Below are 18,845 nucleotides of genomic sequence, written 5' to 3'. Positions count from 1 at the left end.
GCAACTCTATAAAGGCAAACATTTAATTGGGGCTGGCTTACAGTTTCAGAGGTTTAGTCTGTTATCATCATGGTGGGAAGCATGGCAGCCTGCAGGTAGGCATGACACTGGAGAAGGAGCTGAGAGTTCTACACTTGATCTGAAGGCAGCAAAAGGAGACTGGGTGTCACACTTGAGCACAGAACTCAAAGGCAATCCTCACAGTGTCACACTTCCTCAAACAAGGTCGCAAACAGTGCAGCTCCCTATGACCAAGTATTCAAACACATGAGTCTATGGAGCCATATCTATTTAAACCACTACACTGGCTTAGGATAAAAAGCCTATGTGGCCTTGGAGACAGCAATAACCTAGTTACCTAACTAAGAAAGGCATATTTCAGTTCCTAGCAGGTGTAAGGACTAAGGTTGTGTGTGTGCAGCATTTAAAATGTCTTCTTTGTTTCCTAGATCCAGCAACTGTAGTATCACAAAACACCTTGTTTATCCGTGTCTCGTAGTACTTGACATTAGCAGTGGGACCCTGTCCTCATTCTCTCCCATGAAAGCAGAAAGTTCACAGTGGCATGGCTAGATCCTAACTCCGTTGTGATACTGTGAAGGCAGGCTAGCACAGCCTTTCAGCTGGGCTAACCTCCAGGAGACTATGACAAAGGCAGGAGCTTCTCACCTGAGCTACTTCCTCATCTGTGAGCCAAGACAGCCTCATTTCATTGTGATTGGGAAGAATTAAGGCCTGGAATTGCTGGGGATGGAGCTCAGGTGGTAGAGTGCTTGCCTAGCATCTACAAAGCCCTGGATCCAATCCACAGCAATTCATAAAAAGAAATTCTTGGTATGCTGGTGCAAGCCTGGACTGGGAAGTAGGAGAATGATCGAATAGACTTGAAGGTCTTGCACTCTACTCAACATATGGAGTTTGAGGCCAGCCTGAGCTATAGGAAAACCTATCTCAAAACAAACAAAACAAAATGCAAACCAAACTAAAAGTGAAACTAAAACCACCAAAACAAAGGAAACAATATTTGGAGACCAGGCACTGGGTCTCTCACCTGTGGCTCAACTCATTTTGCAGAGCTGCTCCGAGACTCTGCCCATCCATGAGACTTGAGGGCACTAGAACCTGGCCATAAGCTATGATGCTGATGATGGCTCTGCTGTTTACTGTGCTGAGATTTGTTTGAACTCTTCTTGAAGAGAGACCCTGTAATCTTTCGGGAGCTTCCCGAGTCTTGTAAATTTCACATGTTTCTTGTACATCCTTAGCTTTCTGAGTCTTTTACCTCTCTCCAGAACTGAATGTTTCCATTCAGAGGAAATAAATTGAAACAGAACCACAGGTGGGCTGCTCATTAACAAAGAAACCAGGCAAGGGAAAAATTCATTTCCTAAGGAAGAATAATTAGACTTTTTCTGAAACAGGGTTTCTTTTGTGTAGAACAGGCTGGCCTCTAACTCAGAACTCTGCCTGCCTCTGCCTTCTGAATACTGGGATTAAAAGCCTGCACACCTGGCTAATAATTAGATTCTAAATGGGGACTTCCTTTCCTTCAAAAGTGCCTGTATTATTCTTTTTTGTTTGCTCATTAGCAACCATTCATTTATAGGATATTTAATTTTAGTAAAGCTAGAAAAAATTAATGTTCTAATCCCAGGATTTTTTTTTTGAGATAAGACCTGTGTATCCCTAACTAGCCTAGAAATCCCTATATAGACCAGGCTGGCCTTGAACTCACAGAGCTCTGCCTATCTACATGTCCCACCCTGATAGTTTCCTTCTACTCACAAATTGGCAAGACTCTCTGTAGGTAGAACCTTACTACCTAGTAAAATATGAAAAGGCAAGGTTTGTGGCTGTTTATACAAGAAAACACAATTGAAATCCTATTAACATCATACAGAACTGTGAAATATTAGAGAAGACTCTACGAATCATCTTATACAACCATCTTTTGTATGTAACAACCAGAATGTCTTAACCGAAGTCAATATTGTTTTCTTTTTTTCTTTTTTCTTATTTGGTTTTTCGAGACAGGGTTTCTCTGTGTAGCCCTGGCTGTCCTGGAACTCACTCTGTAGACCAGGCTGGCCCCAAACTCAGAAATCTGCCTGCCTCTGCCTCCCAAGTACTGGGATTAAAGGAGTGTGCCACCACTGCCTGACCATCAATATTGTTTTCAAAAGAGAGAAAAACCTTTCATTAAGACAAGTCAAAACTGGAAAAGGAATGGTCTGATTCGAGCTGAGATGGATTTATTGTCCGTTCCTTATGAAAATTAAAGACAAGAAATGACCTTATATCAGTGTGATGGGTATTCCTGGTTGTCAACTTGACTATACCTAGAATGAACTACAATCCAGAAAGAGAGCACACCTGTGATCCAGATCTTTTTTTTTTCTTTTTGGTTTTTGGAGACAGGGTTTCTTTGTAGAACAGGCTGGCCTTGAAATCTGCCTGCCTCTGCCTCCCAAGTGCTGGGTAAAGGCGTGTGCCACCACCACCCCGCGTGATCCAGATCTTGAGGCTAGAAGACACAGGCTTCTGACCCAGATCTTGACATGGAACAACACACAATTTTGATCCAGAATTTGAGGCATAGTAGCCATGAAAAATTTAGGCTCAGGCAAGGTAGTACATGCCTTTAATCCTAGGAGACTGAGGTAAGCAGATCTCTGAGTTCAAGGCCTGCCTGAGACAGAGCAAGTTTCAAAACCAGGTGTGGTAGTACACACCTTAAATCTGGGCCACACCTTCTGCTGGAGGGCTATGTAAGGACAATGGAGGAAGGCTCTCTCTCTCCCTCCTTTGCCTGCTTGACCTAACTTGCCAGCACATCTGTTGGTACCTACTTCTTCAGGATTCCAGCTTATAGAGAAGGCCAGCTGAACTACCTAGCCTCGTGGGAATGAGCAACTATTAGAATCTTGAACGTCCCATTCACAGTTGCCCATTGTTGGGTTAGTTGGACTGCAGACTATAAATCACTACAATAAATTCCCTTAGTATATAGAGACATCCCATAAGTTCTGACTCTTGAGAACCCTGACTAATACAGTCTTCTAGAATGGACATGAACAAAAAGTATACAAATGATGAAGATGGTGAGCAAAAAGAACCCTGTATACTGTTGGTGAGAATTCAAAATCCCCACAGGCACTTTGGAAAACAGCATGAAGGATCTAAAATCACTAAAGAGATTACTAAATGAGTCAGTAATTAAATTTTCTGGGTATACATTAAAAGGAAATGAAATTACTATGCTACATAGATATCTGCACAACTCTCACTTTTTTTTTCTTTTTGAGACAGGGTCTCTCTGTGTAGTTTTAGCTGTCCTGGAGCTCATTCTGTAGACCAGGCTGGCTTTGAACTCAAGAGATCTGCCTGCCTCTGTCTCCTGAGTGCTGGGATTAAAGGCGTGTACCATCACCACCATGCTAATGCTTTTTATTTTTGAGGCAGGTTCTCATATACTCTACATTGGCTTTGAACTCATTAGGGCGTTGAGAACATCTTTAGCTCCTGGTCTTCCTGCCTCTAATTCCAAAGCGTTTCACTTACAGCAGTACACTGGACAAATACAGCATCATCCATAATAGCCAAGATACAGAAATAGCCTGTGTTTATCATGGAGAGAAATCAAATGGATAGAAAAGATGTAGCTGAGTGGCAGAGAATGATAGGCATAGCTCTATCGAGGTCCTGTGGTTTATCTCCAGCACACCCACAAAAAAATGTGTCTATCTCATCATGCACAGTGTCCTAGCATTCAGGAGTGAGGCAGGGGCAATTTAGCTTACAGTCAGTCTGAGTTGTACTGTGAGACTGTAGACATGTGTATTATATATCATACACAATGAAATGTGTATGGATCAAGAGGACATTATATATTGTCAAATAAGACAGGGCACACAAGCCAGTATCTCTTCTCACTTCCAGTGGAATCTTAACAAGTCCAATTCACTAAAGCAACAGTAAATGATTTTTATCAGAGGCTGAGGGCAGAGAAAAGGGAAATGTTACTCAAAAGATACAATGTTTCAGTTAGGCAGCAATGTGTTATATAGCGATCTCGGATACAGAATAACATTTCCTACAGACAAGCGTGGATTTTAGTTGGACATGGGGTGCACACCAATAATCCCAAAATACTTAGGAGACTGAGAGAGGGGATCACAAGTTATCAGTCTAATTTACATAGCAAGTCCCAGGTGAGCCTATGTCATTTAAGGAGAACCCAACTCAGTAAGAAATAACTGGGAATAAAGGCAGAATGTTTGCCTACTATAGGCAAGGATTTGGTTGGGTTCAATCCTTAGTCCTGCCAAAAGGCAGTGTTGTGGCAGGAGGTGGTGGGATATTATAGCTGTCACCCCAAAGAATAAAGTATGAGAGGTGATCAAAATCAATGAGTCCTATTTGTTCATTCGGGAGTGTACTCATGCACTGTATCCCATAAACATATGCAATTTAACACGGTACCCCCCCCAAAAATACATGATTTATCAGTCTGAAAAATGGATGAGGTAGTGCAGGAGCTTGTGATCCCAATTACTTTGAGCTCAAGCGCTAAAAATGCCAGCCCGGACAACACAGCGAGACCAGGAATCAAGAGCACTGCAATTGTACAAGTGGAGAACAAAGAGAATTGTCTAACCTTACGATCAGCATGAGCATCTGTTACACCTGCGAGAGATGAAGCTGCAAAACGATGTTTAGGTAGGGTCACAAAAATAGACGCTTTTAACAGTTAATTTCTCTGTGAGTTGTGCGTGAGAATCGCTAGATTACTAAACAAAAAACAAAAATAAACGCACACCAAAAAAACCTTTCAAAGCCCAGACATCACGAAAGACCGATTGCTTCCGAATTTATGGAGGTGGAGGGAACCCACAGACATTTTTAACGGCTTGCAGTTGGCTTCAAACGGAAGCCAAGATTAGAAAACAGACAAAACATGTGAATTTTTGGAGAAAGAGGCAGTAGTTGGAAAGATGAAAACCCAGGCAGGGTAGGGCGGCTACTGCAAGGGCAGGGACAAAAGCCAAGAATACCAGCAAAGGATGTAAGGACTACATGTGTTTCAATAATGGGCTTTGGGTGACAGCAAAGCCGTGGCACACAGGAGACCGCATTCAAATGAGGTTATTGTGCCGTCGCTCCTGTCCCACAATTGACAAAAAAAAAAAAAAAAAAAAAAAAAAAAAAAATAGACTGTAACGTTTTCTCCCACGCGTCGCGCCAGGGTCGCCTATGGGCGGAGCGTGCGTTGGACAGTCACAGCGCGCGATCACCGCAGGCCGCCTTTTGGGGCCCCAAGAGGAGAGACCGGTGGCTTCTCTGCCAACCCTCTTCGGTTCCCCGTCCCGCTGCGGGGGGGGAAAAGAGCGCTTAGGGACTGCTGACGTTACTGTGACGCGGCCGCTGGATCGGCGGCGCGGCTTCCGGCGGCGCGCGCCCACCCCCGCTTTCCGCTTTCCCGCCCACGCACCTCCTGGCTCCTCCCCTCTCCCACGCACCCCCTCCTCCTGCCCCCCAGAACAGCCCAGCGCGGGGAACGGTCGCAGGTTGCCTTTGGAAAGCGCCTCCCGCGGGTTCCCCTTCCGTTCTGCCGGGCGACTTCCGCTCTCGGCCCAGCAACATGGACGCTGCAGCCCGCCGGCCGGGCGGCCGCTGAGCAGTCGCGGAAGCTTCCCCCCTCGAGTGGCGGCCGGCCCGCCTCTCTGCCCTCCCGCCCCACGCTCGCCTCCCTGCGGCCGGCCGGCCCGGCCCTACATGGGGGCGGGCCTCCGCAGCTTGGGCTCGGCTTCCTGTTCAGAGGCGGCCTGGCGCTAGGCGGCGGCCACTCTGCCCGCGCCCGCCTCGGTGCGGTCACCGAGCCCGGGAGGAGGCTCCAGGGCCGCATCTCAGGCGGTTGCCCCGAGCCGGGCTGTGCGCCGCCATGGCCCCAGTGCAGCTGGAAAACCACCAGCTGATCCCTCCTGGCGGCGGCGGTGGCAGCAGCGGCGGCGGAGGCAGCAGCAGCGGCTCCGCGTCTGCCCCGGCTCCCCCGCCTCCCGGAGCCGCTGTGGCGGCGGCAGCTGCGGCGGCAGCTAGCCCTGGATACCGGCTTAGCACGCTCATCGAATTTCTGCTCCACCGGGCCTACTCGGAGCTTATGGTGTTGACGGACTTGTAAGTGCTGCGAACCCATGCCTGCTTCCCGGCACCCCACTTGCCCTTCCCGCCTTCAAGAGAGGCTTATGCTTGCCATTTACTGAGCTAGGCTGCTGAGCATAGAATTTGGAAATTCATGGGCTTTAGGTTCTGGGGACAGGGAGGGAGGTAGCTATTGGGGATCTGGATGACGATGAAAGCACGGAGGCTGGTTAGTTTCGCATGTTAACACTTGCGCCGAAGATTGTCTTTGGGATTTTTGTCTTGAGTTCCCAACAGAACTGTATTAATTTCTATGTGGAATCGTTTCTAAAAACCCAAGTCGAAGAGTAAGCTTTGAGGACTACGTAGAATTCGAACTGAACGGAATTTTCAGAGAAGGGAAATGTTTTACATCTTTTTGACAATATGTTTTAAGTGAAGGTTGCAATTGTTTCTCTTTGAATGCGGGAGGTAGATTCTGTGTAAAACAATTACATTATGAATTCTGAGTCTTTCTGCAACATTTGAAAGCGAGTTAAGTGTTTATGGATGTAGTGAAAATAGAATACTTTTTTTCTAAAGAGCCTCCGGATTTCAGTCATCTAGTTACCTATGAAATGCCTTGGGGCGTGATTAGGGGTTAATACCTTCAGAGTACAAGCAGACTACATGCATGGTTCACTATGTGAATAAAAGGTATTAGGACATTTTGGAACTCTTTTGCATCTTCTACCTGAGGTTCAGAAAAGTTTTCACTTTTTACCTATTGTTACGCTCCGTCAGGTTTCCAGGGAAATACATTAGTATGCAGACGCTAGCATGTATCTTGCGATACTTTGTTACTGGAGAATTAATTGTTTGTACATGACTAAAAGAGTTAGGGCGGGCTTCACTTACTCTTGTAAAACATCCCCTTTCAGTTTTGATCTACAATATTTTATTGAATGAGACAAAGCTTAACCTTGTCAAAAGAGGTGGTGGTATTACTATTCTCCTTACTATTGAGACGGGGTCTTCCTGTATAGTCGGGCTGGTCGCTAACCTTCAGTTCTGGCTCAGCCTCTTTAGTGTTGCGATTACAAGTATGAGCCACTACACCTGGCTGAGATCTTTTTTTTTTTTTTTTAAACCATTCCCGCATCTACTAAGAGCTAGGATTACAGGTGTGTGTGGGTCCCTCACCCCCTACGGTTTCTGACTGAGAGATCTGTCAAGCTTAGTTCTTGTAGTAATGTATGTATATTGCATGTGTTCATAAGAATTCAAGAGACAGTTTAATATATGTCCTGTGCGTAGCTGTGGTAAAAAGACTGATCATGGATCATGTGATTGGTTTTCTGTAAAGAATTTGTAGAAATGTATTGAATTGTGTTCTATTTTTAATTTTAGGATTTAGTTTATGGAGAGGGATCTGTTTTATTGATATAGAATAATATAGGTTTAGTTGCTCCCCCCCCCCCATCATTTGTATGACTCCTAAACATACCTCAAGCACAGACCTCTGCTGAATTCCACATTCTGTGTCCAGATCCTTACAACTCAATATCTAACCCAGGAGCTGTGTTCAGTGAAATATATGAGATTTGTGGCCTTAGTGTTTGGGAAGCTAAAGCAAGAGGATCACAAGCTTTAGGCCAGAGTCAAACTACAAAGTGAAACTCTATTTTCAAAAAAGATTCCACAGCCAAACATGGTGGTGCACGGTTTTAGTCCCTGCAGAGGCCCCAAGTGCATGCCAGTCTTATGTCTGAGGCTAGCCTGCTCTCTATATAGCCAATTCTAGGACATTGAGGGCTACATAGTAAGACCCTGTCTCAGACTAACCGCCACCACCCCGTCCAGAAAAAACACCACAGGAAAAAAAGTTTTTAGAATCATTTCTCTATTAGAGAGACCATAAAATTTGTGGCTAAATCAGGATACCTTTGAACACTGGGGAAAACATGTTGGAAATATAGTAGTGTATATCTGTAGCCCTAGCACTTCAGAGGTCACGGCAGGAGCATCAGAAATTAAAGAACAACCTGTAGGCAACATAGGAAGTTTGATGTCAGCTTGGGCTGCCTGGCATTATGTTTCAGTAGTAGTAATAATAATAATAATACACATTGGTTAGGGAATGTAGCCTAGTGGTAGAGCACTTGTTAGGTCCTGGCTTCCCCTCTCCAGCGCTACACATTTTTTTTTTTTAAAATGCTAGAACAGCAAGCCTACACTGGGACTATGCTGTATCAACCAGGACATGGGTTTTTATCTTTAAGGCCTTGGGAACTTTGCCTTACCTACTTTACTTCTATAGTTCATATGCCAATACCCTAACCTTCTTGCTGTTTCTCATTGTTCTTCACACAATTTACAATTGGATAATGCCTTTTGTTCTTTTTCCAGAAATACATGCCGTTTTCCTTCTCTTTTCCTTTAGGCCTTAGCTCACATATTACATAGATGAAAGACTTTCCCCAAGTGCCCACATAATAGTATTTGCACCCATCCTCCTCTTGTTTTCTTTTTTCCTACAGTGCTTACTGCTTGAGACATCATTAATATATTGTACCTCCCCCATGGAATAGGAAAGCCAGGAGAATAAGGATTTTGATTTGTTTTGCTTTTCCACATGACAGGACCAATGCCTGGCATGTACTTGGGGGCATTTATTTAGTACACGAATGAACGAATTTTCAGATATGTCTCTTAAATCATTGATGATTATGGGAAAAGCAAGTGCTGTTCTTGATACTTAACAACAACAAAAAAAACCCTTTCCAATTACGTCGACTAAGATGACATGGCTTTGTTTTTGAGACAGTTTTGCTCTTCTGTAGGTCAGGTTGACACAGAACTTTGTATCTTTTTCTGCCAGCATATTTTGGTGATTTGGTTTAGCACCAAATTTCTAGATTTTTTTTTTTCCTTATGCCTGTTCGCCTCCAACATACACCGATACCGATGCTTTCTGCCTTAATGTTTTAAGGGCATATATTCTATTCTTTGCTTTTTAACCTCTTTTTTGTTGTTTGTTTGTTTGTTTTTGAGACAGGGTTTCTCTGTGTAACCCTCCCTGACTGTCCTGGACTCGGATTTGTTGAGCAGGCTGACCTCCCAACTCCCAGCCTCTGTCTAACAAGGGCTGGGATTAAAGGTGTGAGCCACCACACCTTTTAATCTTTTAAGGTCAGAAAATGGACATAAACTTTTACTAAAGTGTGGCATAAAGATGCTTGTTCTGTATCTTTTTCATCATTTGCATCTAAGAGCTTTTCCTCCATGTGGTGGATTTTCATAAAGGAATTTAAAATAGAAGTGTGAGCATTGGGAGAAAAGGGAGGCAGGCAGCAAGTCCTGTCTTTTGTCTTAGAAATGCAGACTTTTGGTGGGAGCTGATCCTTTAGGGTCTCTGGGGGCAGGTAGGAGCTGGAAGAATGGTTTCTGCCTTCCTGAGCTCTACTGTACCCCCACCCCCCAATCCTTACTTTTTTCACTCTTGAGAATAAGGCTTCTCTGGGAGTACTGTGAGGGACTTTTATCATGTAGAGGAACTTTTCCAGGGCCTGCTTTCATTTGCAATCTTTGAGACAGGGTCTTACTTCGCAGCATCCTTGGCTGGCCTTGTGGTAGTCCTCTTGTCTCAGCCTCCCAAGTGCTTGTGATCACAGGGGTATGAGCTACCATATCTGGTTCTTATTTGTAGCCTTTTAATAGGCCCTTAATTTCTATTTGGCTTTGTGATATACTAGCCTTTCCAGCCTCTACTTAGTTTAAGCCTTCCCCTGCCCTGAACTTCTGGCTTGGTGTTCATCAGTGTCCTAAACCCCACCTCTCCCCCAGGAATTGAACCCTGGAATGTGCTATGCAGGTGCTATACCACTGACCTATACATACCCCTACTTCCTGCCTAGGTTCTTTGTCATTTTGATCATACCTGTAGCTTCCATCCACCTTAATGTCTTCCCTGAGAATAAGACAACTCACTTGAGTAGTTTCCCCTCCTTGTACCCTTTCCTGTTTGGGTGTTTGTGTGTGGGGGGGAAAGAACAAGAAGCAGCTGGGTGCATTTTTCAGGATCTGATAATTGCTGGGCAGGTTTGACAGGTATTCAGGCAATTGAGTCTTGCACCATGAGCTAGAAGATACAGAAATGCCTGGGGCGGCGGCGGGGGGGGGGGTGTTCGTTCAGAAATCTGATTAGGACCTTTCCAAGCATTAATGGAGTAGTATAATTTATGAAGGAGAAAGTTAACATAGGTTGCTAGCAGTCAGTACTGAAGAACTAGCAAAAAGAAAGAAACACTATTGGAGCTACTTAATAATGTAAATCCTTCATCTAATCACCATGCAAAGTCAAAACTGCCATAAAACCTTGATTGTACCCTTAACTTCCAGATTCACCTACTGTAACACAACATAATGGGATTATTGCTAGAGTCAAAGTGTTCACAGGTTCAGAGACACTGACAACTAAGCACTATTCCTGCAACTGTAGCTATTCTGGTCTTAAAAGATATTTTTCTGCCTCTGTTATTTATTGGAGACAGGGTCTCTATGTAGTTCTGATTGTCTTGGAACTCACTATGTAGATCAGGCTGGCCTTAAACTGACTCTTGAGTGCTGGGGTCAAAAGGTATGCACCACCTAAAACCCCAAGACTTCAGCTTTTAAACTGTTAAAGGTTCACACTGTATCTTCTGAAGCATTTTGAATGGGAAGAAATGTTACTTTTTCAGTTTTTACTTTGCAGCCATATTGTTGCTAACTTATCAGTGCAGAGAGTTAGCAGCCACTTGAGCCTGTGGTTACTGTTTGCTCAATTTTTCTGAAACATGAAGATAACAAACAAAGGCCAAAAAAAGGCCACCATGGCATTTTGAGAAGGCATGCATATAATATAATATATAATCAGCTTTTTTTTCTTTTTCTTAGATTGCCAAGGAAATCTGATGTGGAAAGGTGAGTATGAAAAGACTTAAATCTGTCTCCTTATTGATTTTTTTTTAACTCTGTGAGCATGAGTATGGTGCTATTTATTGATGATGTAGGAACCTAGGTGCAAAGAAACTTAGGACTGTGTATTTTGTTGGGAGCATCAGGGAATGCAGTTTTTGTGTTCTTGGTACTTGGATGTAGACCCTTTCTTTTTCAAACCTTTATTGATGACTGACCAAGGCAAGTCCTTGGGAGGAATAGGAAAATGTAACTGCATAGACTGTAATGGAAATTGAGTTGACTGGCTTTTAATTTACCAGTTGCTGTAATGATGCTGTTAGATCCTTTTAGCACTAGTCTCCTGTTACTGCTATTTTACAGTTGAACATTTTTTGTTTCAATTTAAGCTTGGGCTTAAAATTTAACACTATTATGTTTCCATAGGCCAAAGAGATAAGTTTTTTTTAAAGATTTATTTATTTATTATATTTATATGAGTACACTGTAGCTGTTTTCAGACACTCCAGAACAGGGCATCAGATCTTGTTAAGGATGGTTGTGAGCCACCATGTGGTTGCTGAGATTTGAACTCAGGACCTTCAGAAAAGCAGTCAGGGCTCTTAACCGCTGAGCCATCTTTCCAGCTTGGTTTTGATTTTTAAAACTAAGTCACTAGGGAGGTTTGTAGTATTCATTAGTGGTTACCTCTTCATTACCAACACCAAATGCTTTATTTGTAGACTTACACAGGAATCAAAAAGATAGAGCTGGAAGACACAATTGAAACTTAACCTGCTTTGTGACTTGACTGGTTAGTTTTAAAAGAAGGAAACAAGCTAGGTTTATTCTGCTTATTGTGGAGTAGGAATGAACACTGGGCTTTTGAAGAACTGATCATGTATACTATCAGTTGAGACAGTGTGGTGTCAGAAAACCACATTAGAGTAGTTTACAGAGAAGGGCATATTTCTGATAGAGGAGCATATCTAGGGAAAAAAAATCAGACAAATCTTGCTGCTTGTGGTAAGAGAGGGACAGCACTGGAATTCCAAGTCCTGAGGTCGGTGGTGTCCAGGTGGTTGTATGTTTGTGTTTTGTGCTTTACATTCTTGAGCTACAACCCTAGCCCTGTCAGATCTTAATGTACTTTTAACACTTGTCTCATTCTTGCTTGTTTTCTTTAATAATCCTTGACAGACACCGACAAAGAGCCATAAGTGTACCTTGGCTTTTTTCTTTTTGTTTCCAGTAATCATGGTGTTGACTGTTCTTAAGAAAGCCTTTTTTAAGGTTGTGTGTGGTCTTATCACACTCTTAATAGCAGCTTGACTTTGACATATTCAGTCAGTGATAGACTTCAGCAAAAACTTACGTGGGTGCGTTGCATCAGGGTGATATTATTGGCAAGACGGAGAGATGTTGGTTGGATGTGTAGGTCATTGAAAAGTCACATTAAATTAATAAATTGCTTCAATTGCACTTGGAGTTAGGTTAGTATTCTTCTGGGTCTTGTTATTAATTAGTCCTGGCATGTTGAACTTTTTTTCCAGTGTCTTAAACCATGAGAGGTATGATTGTCAGTTGTAGTGGTCTTGAAGTAAAGAGGTCTAGCTAATATATAGAGGGTAGAGAATTTTTAATGACGCTCTTAGAGCTTTATGAGATGATAAATATTGACAATTGCTGGGTGGAAAAGGTATAGAAATGAATACAATATAAAAATAGATATGGACAGACCTACCTTTTACCAATCAGTATGTCTTTAATTTGGGTAAGGTAATGTATTCAACTTTGCAATAGAAATTCATCGGGGTTTTTGTTTGTTATGCTATTGTAAGTTGGGAAATAACCTTTGATTTTATAGAAAGGACATAGTTTCAAGCTTTGGTAAAGAATACATTTCAACTCCTCTAACCAAAATGATAACTAATTACCAGTAACTTGAATTATGAAGTTTATACTAACTTCTACTACCACATATCCATTAGTTTAGTATATTTTAGGAATCATTTAGTATAATAAAAAATTAGTTTCAAATTGTAATTCATTGTGGAAAAATTCCTATTGGATTTATTGCTCTGTGGTAAAGGTATGAGAACACAAAAATGAGATGAAATTAATATTTGTGTAAATATTTTAGGTTAATTTTGTGCTTGTAAACAAATGCTTTTTTATTCAGATGAAACAAGTTGTGAAAAAATAATGTGCTGTTGGTTCAGATGAGAATTGTTTTATTTTATAGGAAAATAGAAATTGTACAGTTTGCTAGCCGGACACGTCAACTCTTCGTTCGATTATTAGCGTTAGTAAAATGGGCCAATGATGCTGGCAAAGTAGAAAAGTGTGCGGTAAGTTAAACTTTTGTTTTTACTTTGTATAGAAGAACTTTGAGAGCTGGACATTCGTAACATGTGCCTGTGATTTTAGCACCCAGGAGTCGGTGTAAGGACGATCATGAGGTCTGGGTTAGAGACTACATGGCAAGATGCTGTCTCAAAACAAATGCCTTTAAATGTTATATGCATAACTTAGAACTTTAACCTTAACATCTGTTGATTTCAGAGTTATTACTGATGTCAGTAATCACTTTCCTTTATGATAATACATAATGCGTCTATCTGTGGAAGGCTAGTATTTGTATATGGACACTTGACCAAAAGGAAGAGGAGGGGATATGTGGAAGACTTACATGAGGAGACTTTAGATAGAACACTGGAGAAACTAAAAGGGGAGAAATGGTTGGCTTCAAAATTTTATCATTCTTCAGAGCAGTGGTTCTCAACTTGTGTGTCAAGATCCCTTTGGCAAACTTTCATCTCCAAATATATTTATAATTCATAACAGTAGGAAAATTAGTTAAGAAATAGCAACAAAACAATTTTATGGTTAGGGTCACCACAACATGAGAAAGGTTGAGAAGTACTACTTTGGGGTTAGGAAGATTCTCTTAAAGTTTGCTTATTGATTTTTGATGTCCTTGTGAGAATGACAGAGTCTGTATTTTCTGTTTTACAGATGAGATGATTAAATTTCTAGGAAATAAGTGGTTTCTTCAAGGTCACAGAACTGATGACAGCATGTATCAGTCAGTTCAGTTGCTTGTTCATTTACTCGTGCTCCAAGACTACTGAGCATAAGGGATGGTAGGGAGACTTGAGTAAAGCGTATTATACTGCCCGCTTTCCAGGAGACTCAGTCTTTGGACTGGTGAAAATTTATTTATTTATTTTGTTTTTTTTTCTTGAGACAGGGTTTCTCTGTAGCCCTGGCTGTCCTGGAACTCACTCTGTAGACCAGGCTGGCATAGCACTCAGAAACCTACCTGCCTCTGCCTTCCAAGTGCTGGGATTAAAGAGCCAATTCAAAGAAGTGACTTCATTGAGTGAAGTGTAACATTAAAACTACCCTCTAAAAATGTTTTAGGGCTGGTGAGATGGCTCAGCGGGTAAGAGCACCCGACTGCTCTTCCAAAGGTGCAGAGTTCAAATCCCAGCAACCACATGGTGGCTCACACCATCCTTAACAAGATCTGACTCCCTCTTCTGGAGTGTCTGAAGACAGCTACAGTGTACTTACATATAATAAATAAATAAAAATGTTTTAGGGAGCTGGGGATGTAGTTTAATTGGTAGAAAACTTCTACAGCATGTAGGAAGCCCTGGATTACATCGATTTCAGCACTGCATAAACCAGGCATAGTGATGTTTACCCTGTAATCTCAGCAATTGGGAGGTGGAAGCAGCAGGATCAGAAGTTTAGGATTGCCGGGCAGTGGTGGCGCACACCTTTAATCCCAGCACTTGGGAGGCAGAGGCAGGCAGATTTCTGAGTTGGAGGCCAGCCTGGTCTACAAAGTGAGTTCTAGGACAGCCAGGGCTACACAGAGAAACCCTGTCTTGAAAACAAAACAAAACAAACAAACAAACAGATTACCCTTGGCTACTAGTCAGTTGAAGCCAGCCTTGACAACAACAGATCCTTTTTCCACATAACAATAGTAACAAAAACCAACCAAGTTTTAACATAAGAATGGTAAGAGGACAATCTAGAGGGGCCTTGGGTGATTTCACTGTGAGAGCTTGGGGAGTATGATTTGGTGTTAACAGATGAGGAACACTGGCTCTTGTTTTACTTCAATCACTCCTAAAGAATTCATACTGGAAAGGGCAATTACATAGTGAATGAAGTTCTGAAATGAAGATAGCATGCCCCCACTTTCATTGAGGTTCCCTTTTTAGGCTCAGCTTTACAGGACCAACTATATTTCTACCTGCTGTCAATTAAATTTGTGAATGGGAAGGAAGGGCAGAGATATAACTTAACAGTGATTCTCACATTCCTTTTTTTGGTTTTTATTCTATTATGTAATGACTTTTTTTTTTTTTTCGAGACAGGGTTTCTCCGTTTAGCCCTGGCTGTCCTGGTACTCACTCTGTAGACCAGGCTGGCCTCAAACTCAGAAATCCACCCGCCTCTGCCTCCTGAGTGCTGGGATTAAAGGTGTGCGCCACCACGCCCGGCTGTAATGACATTTTTAAAAGGTTCCTAGTTGTCATAGATTAAAGCAGATTAACAAATTAGATCTGGCTAGGTTAAGTTTGAGAGCTTCAAAGTTCTCTGTAGCCTGGTGGTGCACGCCTTTAATCCCACCACTCGGGAGGCAGAGACAGGCGGATTTCTGAGTTCGAGGCCAGCCTGGTCTACAGATTTCTGAGTTCCAGGACAGCCAGGGCTACACAGAGAAACCCTGTCTTGAAAAACCAAAGCAAAAAAAAAAAAAAAAAAAAAAAAAAAGAACAGCTACCTGCCATGATGGTGCCATAGTATATTTATTTTAGCACTCTCGTAAATGAAAAATGGAGAATGTTCTGTTTGTAAGCTGGTGAGGGTTCTTATTCCACAAAAGCCCTACTCTACAAAGAAATCTACAGCACAGCTATATTTCTGGCATGATTTCTCTGACATTTTCACCTTGGTTTTAACCTGTTTCACTAGATTGCCAAAACTTTTGGGAAGGTTGCCAAACCAAAAGGAGGAAAAAGATCATAAAGTTGGGCTTTGGAAAGTTCTAGAGTATACGTTTGCTTTTTGAAGCATATACCCTTCTATGTAATATTGATCAAAAGCATATTAGATTTAGGTTGGCCTTTTTTTTGTTTTTTGTTTTTGTTTGTTTGTTTTTTTTTTTTTTGAGACATGGTTTCTTGGTGTAGCCCTGGCTGTCCTGGAACTTACTTTGTAGACCATGCTGGCCTCGAACTCAGAAATCTGCCTGCCTCTGCCTCCCAAGTGCTGGGATTAAAGGCATGTGCCACCACTGCCCGGTTTAGGTTGGCCTTAAACTATCAATCCTCTTGTATTTCTTGAGTGCTGGGATTACAGATATGTATGTACCACCACCACACTCAATTTTTGAGGTAGAGTGTTTTGTATTATATGTTAAATTTTCCTTTAGCTGGGAGGGTGTGCTGGATAGATGGCTCAGTGGTTAAGAGCATTCATTAACTGCTCTTCTGGAGGACCCAGTTTAACTCCCATCACATTCATGGCAGCTCATAGCCATCTATGACATCTGTAATTTCAATTTCAGGGAATCCAATGCACTCTTCTGTTTTTTCTTTTTTGAACCTCTTTGGGTACCAGATATACATATGGTACATAGACATACCTGAAGATGCAGACAAAACACCTATGCACGAATAAATTAAGAATTTTCCTTAAGGGAGAAAAGTTTCCATTGTCTATAAATGTGATTGGGAAGTTAAAATTTGCAAACTTTGGTACAGTAAGCAATATTCAATGTACTGTGATTAGTGTATTTTGAGTCTTTCATTACACAGATGGAGTTGTGCAGACTGGATAAACTGATATCTCAGTTAATCTCTCATCCTCCCAGAAGAAGGTCTCTGGTTTTCTTTTCCCTTAAGTTGGTCTCAAGAACATTTTTCGGTGGTGGTGGTGGTGGTGGTGCACGCCTTTAATCTCAGCACTTGGGAGGCAGAGGCAGGTGGATTTCTGAGTTCAAGGCCAGCCTGGTCTACAAAGTGAGTTCCAGGACAGCCATGGCTATACAGAGAAACCCTGTCTTGAAAAAACCAAAAAAAAAAAAAAAAAAAAGGCTTAAATCAGAGTTAAAACCAGTTCAGCAGTTGAGACTGTTTTAGTAGTATCATGGCTATGAATAAGAAGTTAGAGTTGGTGACATTGATAGAACATTGCATCAGTTATAAAAGGTAACATTTCAAGATATACACTGGGTCTAAAACTATGAGAACAAAACCCATTTTCTGGTTCTAGCTTCTCTAATTACTAAGCTATATTTCTTTGGAAAAAGGTCTTTACCTGTGAATCAATTTTCTCATCTCTAAAGTGATAGTAACTACCTGATTCTGTTTTCTAGAGTTGTGGAAATTAGACAATAAAACAGTTGTGGAACTGGCACTGTAAAAAAGATCATGGTCTATGAATGGTGCCCTCTTACATTAGTTCTGGGGGACTGGTTTTAAGTTGTTCACCAGAAACCTTTTTGAAGGACATGAAAGAAAGGAATATTAGATATTGATGTAAAACAGAACTAAAGGTTTGAAGGAGATGGTTTTCAGCCCTCTGATGACTTGAACTGACTAGAAAACTAATAGAATGTCTGTATTGGACAGATAATTGGCTTGGATCTCATATTGGGCAATATGTACTGTTTCCTGTGTTCTAGGCATGGTTCTGAAGGTTAGGTATGTAATACTTACCCTCAGAATAACTTTATTCTTTAGGTTGAGAATCATTATATCCAGTTTACTGTTGAAAACCTGAGACATCCATGGGCAGTGGTTAAAGGTACACGCCTTTAATCCCAGCATTTGGGAGGTAGAGGTCAAAGCAGGCAGAGTTTGAGGTCAACTTGCTCTACAGAGTTCCAGGACAGCCAGGGCTGTCTCAAGATGAAAACCTTAGGCATAGAACTTGTTTGCCCAAGTAGACATGGCTAGTAAATTATAGAGTTAAAATTTAGATCAAGGCAGTCTGGGAGTCCATGATTTTAACTACTTCATTGCTATCCAACACTAGAAGTCTGTTAGGATGATTTTTACTCTTGATATTTCATATGATAAATAAGAAACACCTATATTAATTTCTTTTTAAGTTTGCTTTGGAGTGAGTAAATGATGTATTTACCCTTTGCTTTAAAGATGATCTCAAGCTTTTTAGATCAGCAAGCTATCTTATTTGTGGATACCGCTGACCGCTTGGCCTCCTTAGCTAGAGATGCCCTGGTCCATGCACGCCTGCCTAGTTTTGCTATCCCATATGCCATTGATGTACTGACTACTGGCTCTTATCCACGGCTTCCAACCTGCATCAGGGTAAGTGTTTTGCCCCTTTACTCAGAAAAGGCTTTGGGTTTGGATAGTACAGTATAGAAGAAACTTTGTTTCTTTCTTTTTTTTTTTTTTTCAAAAAAAAAAAAAAGGTTCATGTAGTTTCATTTTTTTTTTTCCTCTATAAGTAAAAGTATGATAGTGTAGAATAAATTGGGACCAATTGAACCAGGGAATCTCTTTTTTTCCTCCTTTTTTTCTTTTTTCTCCATTTCCTTCCCTTTCCCCGTCCTTGTTGGGAGTAGATGGGCAAATATGATTTAGTGTGTATTTCAGATGTGAACATGACTCCATAGCAGTGGTATTTTGGAAGTGCTTAAAAATGAGTTGTTGCTATTATATTCTGTACATTTAGGAAATAGAGGAAGTCATCTAGTGACATTAACTTGGTGTCATAAATGGAGCATCATGAAG

General features: G+C 41.7%; 1 protein-coding gene across 2 annotated transcripts in view; it reads left to right on the top strand.

The window, feature by feature from the left end:
* Positions 1-5,674: 5,674 nt before the first annotated feature.
* Positions 5,675-18,845, top strand: part of Med14 (mediator complex subunit 14) — an 81,562-nt gene continuing 68,391 nt past the window's right edge. For both annotated transcript variants that reach the window (XM_021187367.2, XM_029533991.1), the window contains exons 1-4: positions 5,675-6,174; positions 11,056-11,082; positions 13,301-13,406; positions 18,243-18,416. In XM_021187367.2, coding sequence (XP_021043026.1) covers positions 5,942-6,174; positions 11,056-11,082; positions 13,301-13,406; positions 18,243-18,416 — 540 coding nt within the window. In that variant the 5' untranslated portion in view covers positions 5,675-5,941. The remainder of the gene's footprint in view (positions 6,175-11,055; positions 11,083-13,300; positions 13,407-18,242; positions 18,417-18,845) is intronic.

The sequence above is a fragment of the Mus pahari genome, chromosome X, assembly GCF_900095145.1.
Source record: "Mus pahari chromosome X, PAHARI_EIJ_v1.1, whole genome shotgun sequence".
Taxonomy (NCBI): Eukaryota; Metazoa; Chordata; class Mammalia; order Rodentia; family Muridae; genus Mus; species Mus pahari.
The sequence above is the reverse complement of the archived record's forward strand: the minus strand, read 5'-3'. Positions and strand labels throughout refer to the sequence as shown.